Source organism: Aulonocara sp. 'chitande type north' Nkhata Bay, linkage group LG23, assembly GCF_057382095.1.
Source record: "Aulonocara sp. 'chitande type north' Nkhata Bay isolate Kocher_YH1m ecotype deep benthic linkage group LG23, A_spYH_male_GT1.1, whole genome shotgun sequence".
NCBI classification, from domain to species: domain Eukaryota; kingdom Metazoa; phylum Chordata; class Actinopteri; order Cichliformes; family Cichlidae; genus Aulonocara; species Aulonocara sp. 'chitande type north' Nkhata Bay.
The window spans coordinates 7,069,199-7,075,554 of NC_141365.1; the positions used below are offsets into that span (position 1 = coordinate 7,069,199).

The 6,356-nt window shown below is 34.9% G+C and overlaps 1 protein-coding gene across 1 annotated transcript; it reads right to left on the reverse strand.

Annotated features, from left to right (window-relative positions):
• Positions 1–3,953: 3,953 nt before the first annotated feature.
• On the reverse strand, positions 3,954–5,970 carry LOC147301073 (granzyme E-like). Its single transcript, XM_086282777.1, has 5 exons — positions 5,796–5,970; positions 5,316–5,475; positions 5,003–5,135; positions 4,612–4,836; positions 3,954–4,523 (listed from the first exon to the last, which is right to left on the reverse strand). Exons 1-5 carry the CDS (start codon positions 5,968–5,970, stop codon positions 4,359–4,361), a joined length of 858 nt encoding a protein of 285 aa, XP_086138903.1. The 3' UTR covers positions 3,954–4,358.
• Between the last annotated feature and the right edge of the window lie 386 nt (positions 5,971–6,356).

A 6,356-nucleotide genomic window follows, 5' to 3' on the forward strand; every position in this document is an offset into this window, starting at 1 on the left:
GAAGATTCTTGTTTTTCCCACATTTGAGGAGTCAGTAATGAGATGTAAAGTTGGTTATGGAGTCCACCATTAATGTAACTGAAGTAGGCATCTAGTGTCTGCACCATTCTTGTGCCAGTATGCTGATTTATGAAGAGGCCTCAAGCCTTGCTTTAGCTCTTTCTGAAAACTCTAACCTTCAGTTATTAATATGATTAATATTCATTAATAGTCATTACTCGTTACAAAATTTTGCAATGTATATTTTAGTTATATAATCGAGAGTTGCTAAATATTTAAAGAAAAGTTGATTTCATATGAAAACCAAGGCTTAGATGTGACTGACTCTCATAATTTTAAATAAAAATACTAACTTCTACTCTAAAGTTTTTACTGTTTTTTTAGCGATAAATATGCCAAATCATTGTCATATATTTTAATATTGTGTTGCTCTGGTTTGAAAAAGAATGAGAGATCAGGTTAAGCGTTAAATATTCTTCCTGGAACAGTCTCCAGCCCCATCTCTGGACTCCTCACCTCGTAGCGGTATTAGACAAGGAGCCAGCGTCAAGTAGTTTTCCTCATTTGAAAAGAAACATCAATTAAAACATCAAACCTTTATTTTTGGGTTTCCAGTATCATGTTTTGTGAATCTAAATTTATGAACAAGTATATAGTATTTGAAGGCTTTTTTAATTACAGCAATGTAAAACTGAGAACATTTGATCCTAAGCAGGATCGATCTATACTTTTATGTGGTTCATGCCAAATTCTGAACTTACGTCTAAAAGTCACAGCAGAAATCAAGATTTATTCGACCATATTTTTCCCGTCTTCTGTTGTACATTTTGGTGATATGACATGAGTTATAGCCTCAGTCTCCTGTTCTTAGCTGACAGCGCTGTAGTTTTCTCCTGCTGCTGTGGTTATTTGAGTTACTGTTGCCTTCCTCTCAACTTGAAGCACTCTGGCCTTTGTGCTCTGACCTGTGGCAACAACGATGAATTTTCATCCAATGACATACCACATAGTGGATATTTTCAATTTTTCAGATCTTTTTATATGAACCTTTGAGCGTGGAGAAATCTCAAAAAATTAATAGCTTCTGAAATTCTCAGACCAGTTGCCAGTCATTCGGACCTTGGCACAAACAGCCAAGTTCAAAGTCACCTCCATTTCCATCCCTATTCTAATGCTTAATTTGAATTCGAGCAGGCCATGTTGATCATGTCTACGTGCCTAAATGCTTTGGGTTGCTGGTGTATGATTGGCTGATTAGATAATTGCTTTACTAAGCAGTTCAACAGGTGTACTTAGTGTAAAATGGTGGTCGATAATCACTGGCTACTAATGAAATATAAAAGTTTTAGGGTTTTTATGTTTGTTTGTTTTTTTAGGTGTACAGAATACTGAGTATGTGAATATGTGAACACTATATGTGTTGTTAGTCTCTCTCTTGATGTGAGTTTAATTACAGCAATGTAAAAAAGGAAACTGCCACATGGTGGCACTAAAAGCAAAATAAAAAGGGGTACCAAACTGAACATTAATACATTCAAAACACCATGTTAGTCACTGCTTAGTATGACTATAGGCCAGGCCATCTGGGCCATCTCCAAAGATGGAATAATGGAGCATCAATCTCTAAAAGTATATTAATAGAATTTAGTGACTGCATCAAGTAAACAGTAAATTAATCATAATTTCTGAGCAAAAGCTTGTTGTTTGTTAAGTTTCTAGTAGTAAAAGTTCTCCTAGAGCACTTTTCATCATCAATCAGGGTTACATTACAGTTTTAAATAGGCGTGTTTATCGATTTCTGTTCATCTCCAGCCAAAGACAAGTCTCACATATAAGGTAAATTCTCCCTTGGACCACAACTTAAAGAAAGACCAGAAATAACATTAAATATTACCATCATGTTTACAGCATTGTAATGCTTCTCGGGTTAATAGAGCACTTTTAAATTAGCATATTATTGAGTGTTTATTCAATATTACATGTAACAAAATGCCTCAGACTTTTGGTCTTATTTTAGTAACTGTTTCCTTCCTACCCACTCAGCAGTCTGACCATTCCTCTCTAAACTCTCGCATCAGGTGCTGCTCTAGCTTGGATCATGAAAAACACTTTAGATGGCTGAGTGGGAAAATACCAGTTTCTGAAATACTCAGACCAGCCTGTCTGGAACCAAAAACCATGTCACATTCAAGTTCACTCAAACCACTTTTGTATGGTCAGTTTGAACTTGAGTGAGTCTTATTGTCAACATGCTCAAATGCCATCTGGTTAGCAAATTAGACATTTTATTGACAAACGGATGAACAAATGTATCTAATAAATATATAAAACCTTTTATTTTACTTTTTACAAGTGAATTTAATATTATGTATGTAAATATGTGTATATGTATGTAGTCTTAATATTTCTTTAACTGCAACAATGTAAAAAAGAAAACCACCTCATGGTGGCACTAGAGGTAAAACATTACCAAGTTCAAAAAGGTTAGTCATGAGGATTTGAACAGTCATCCATGTTACATAAATTATCCTTATATTAGACATAATAGACATAAGATGGTTGAACATGTTTACTAAAAGGCCAAAGTCCCTTGTTTTTGTTTATATAACTAGATAGCACGTTGAATCATTTATCTATCTATGAGGAATGTAAACAGAACATCTCATACTATGCAAATAATACAAACAACCTCTGTTCCAAAAAGTGAGAAATGTGTCAAATGTAAATAAAAAATGAATACAATGATTTGCAGTTGTCAAAAGCCTATATTTTATTGATACTACAAAACAGATAATGTATCAAATGTTTAAACTGAAAAAAAATTGAGAGCTTTTTGAATTTTATGGCAGCAAAAAGTTGGGACATTGCCATGTTTACCACTGTGTAGCATCTCCTCTTTTAACAACTGTCCATAAAAATCTGACATCCGAGGAGACCAACTGCTGCACTTTCGTGGGAGAAATGCTGTCCCATTCTTGTCGTTGTCATGTTTTTTTTCATGATGCTCCAAATGTTTTCAATTAGTGAAAGGCCTGGACTGCAGGCAGGCCAGTTCAGTCTTTTCTACTGCCAAGCCATGCTGTTGTAATACACGCCGTATGCTATTTAGCATTCTCCTGCTGAAATATGTGAAGCTTTCTCTGAAAGACATTTTCAGTTTTAGAGCATATGTTGCTCTAAAACCTCTACCGTTCATTGTTAATGTTACTAATAGCTAAAGAACGTAATCCACTTTACCTCAGTCCATTTTAAATTAGCTTTGCCCCAGAAAGGATGGCAGCGTTTATGGGTCATGGATTGGATATGGCTTCCTCTTTGCTTTAACATGCATTTGTAAATGCCCCAGTGACCCATGTTCTTAAATACTGATTTCCAGAAGTGCTCCTGAGCCCAATTATTCCTACGTTTTCAATGATCTAGTGTGAATAAAATATAGGATATTGTGTTTTTCAGATAATTGCATTTGGTTTTTATTTACATTTTACACACCCTCCCAATTTATTTGCAGCTGGGGTTGTATAATAACTGAAAGGTGCCAGATAAAACATGGGAAAACTGACTAGTGAACCAAATTAGAAGAAGCTGATCTACAGGTATAATATGAATACATGGGGACTCAACGGAAGCGATAGCCAACAAAAACATTAGTGCAGTGTATTTCTGTGTAGTCTCTGTGTAGTTTCATATTAAAACACAATTTTGCCTTTGTACAGATGTAATTTGCCTGGTTTGTAACACTGGTATGAATATCTTAAAGCACTAATCACCATTAAGTTTATCTTAGTGTATTTTAACATCAATGACAGCATACAGTAGATTTTACGTTGGCTTAAACTTGAATGTTTTAAAATAAAATGTTACAAATATAAATTTTTTGCTCAATTCATAATATTATCCTAAACATGTACAAATAAGCTCCCCTAAATAGTTTTAAATTCAACTTCATTTGTGGTAATGAAAGTTAGTGTCTGATATATCATTCTTGTCGAAGGAAAACAGGGGGTCCCAAGTACTGAGAAAATGCAGTGGGAAAGCTTTAAAAGCAAATATCACACACCTTTGATATACTTTATTATTATTTATTTAGAGCAAAGTAGTACCATATCCACACATGTCACATCTAAAAAAGCTCAATAACTGGATACAGAAAAATATGCTTTAAAAAGTAATCACAATAACACTTTTTTTTTGCTGTATGATGTTACGTTTTTGTTTTTGGGTTGTTGTTTTTTTATTTTGTCTTTTTACAGTGATTGGGATAAGTATTTTGGGGATTGAACCTTATTCTAATCTCATTTAAGAGCGATTTACTTCAGTGGTGCAAATATTGTGACATGATCCATCACGCATTCGACGTATTAGTATTTCCCATTACCATTGATTATGGAATTGATCCATACTTTGTAGGTGGGTATCTTAGTATACCTATGGATTGATGAAGCACTGGGAGTTGGGCTACTGCTGGTGGACACCACCCCATATGCCTTTCCATCTCCACAGACTAATGGACCACCAGAGTCTCCCTGAAAAGCATTAATACATGTGCAAAAAAATGATCGTTTCTGACTAAAAGTTAAATTTTTTCATGTTACGTTACAAAAAAGTACTTACCTTGCCTGGTCCAGTCTCGCCCTTAGAGCAGTAAAACATTTCCATAGCACACCTCTCATCATCAGTCAGGGTTACATTAGCTTCCAGGAGTTTCAAAGACATATGGCTTCCTTCTTTTGTTCTTCCCCAGCCAGAGACGACACATGATTGTGGCAGAGAGCCATCGCCATGGTCTGCGAGAGCAATGGACTTCACTTTATCGTTAAATTCTGCCTTGGACTTCAACTTAAGGAAAGAGCAGAGATTAAAAAATGGTTTATTAGATATTAGAATTATAGCATTTTGATGCTTATCTAAATTAAATATATTAAATGATAAATCATTACAGTAATTAACCATTATTACTTATGGCATGTTATTAAGCACAAATGAAGTCATTTGCTTCTCCTACCTTAAGGACCATTATATCGTTTTCAAAAGTATTTGCATCGTAGTCATCATGAGGAAAGGCTTTCTCTACATGCAGGTGTTGTACACCATTCATATCATGGTAATTGTGAAGACCCAGGAATATTTTGTACGTTCTGAAATACAATAAGAGCAAAACTGTTAAGTGACAATAAAGAGATTATTTATTTATATATTGTGTTCAATAAAATAAACATATATGGAGCCATCATAAAACATATTTCCCAGTTTCAAGACTTATCTTATTAGGGGCATTAGAATCTCTGGTAGTTAAACATAAAGTGTGTTTAACCTACTCAGCATGGCAGTGGGCTGCAGTCAACACAAAATTCTCATTCAGAAGGAAGCCACCACAGTGTCCTGAATGACCATTTGCCTTGTTCTGCTGTAAAAGCACCATGTACGGTCTGCTATGTGGCACGGTCTCATGGCCACCGATGATTTCCCCTGTGTGGACTGAAATAAAAATCAAATACCTTATAAAACAAAAACATACTGTCTTATAGTTCAGACATGATGCAATACATAATGGATGCTTTGATGAAGGCACACTATTGGGGGAGCCCCTGTATGCCTTTATGAAACTCTGTGAGGACAGAACTCAATGTGTCTTCACCAGTTCTGCTTCATAACCAGTGGTATTCCATAATATTTATCTGTATGCTATAAATTTATTTATCCATCATATAACTTATTCTATGCAATCACTGCTGCACAGAGGCAAAGCAGATCTCTTCATGAATTACATAATATAATACATCTATCTGTAATCTTACCTTGATCATGAAGAATCAGCAAAACAGTGAGTATTGCCAGGTTAAAGTGGGCAAACATGATGAGACAAAAGGCAGGCTGAGATCCTGAAGAGCAGTGGGACACATCACTGACAGCTTCACTCTTTAAATACTTCATTATATTTGAGACAGAAGGACGTCCTTGTGTTATTTGCATATGCAAATGATGTGGCCTTGAACCACATAAGGAACACCTCCACAGCCTGACAAAAACTCTTATTTTCATAGTATTACATTACATATATATATATATATATATATATATATATATATATATATATATATATGCTTAATGCTGGTCATGGGACAATCAAGATTTAAGCTTGTGGGGTGATTTTGTCGGATCACAGCTCAACAAACTCCATGAAAAAAAATCAGTAACTTTACACAAGCGCACACACACACACACACACACACACACACATATATATATATATATATATATATATATATATATATATATATATGCTTAATGCTGGTCATGGGACAATCAAGATTTAAGCTTGTGGGGTGATTTTGTCGGATCACAGCTCAACAAACTCC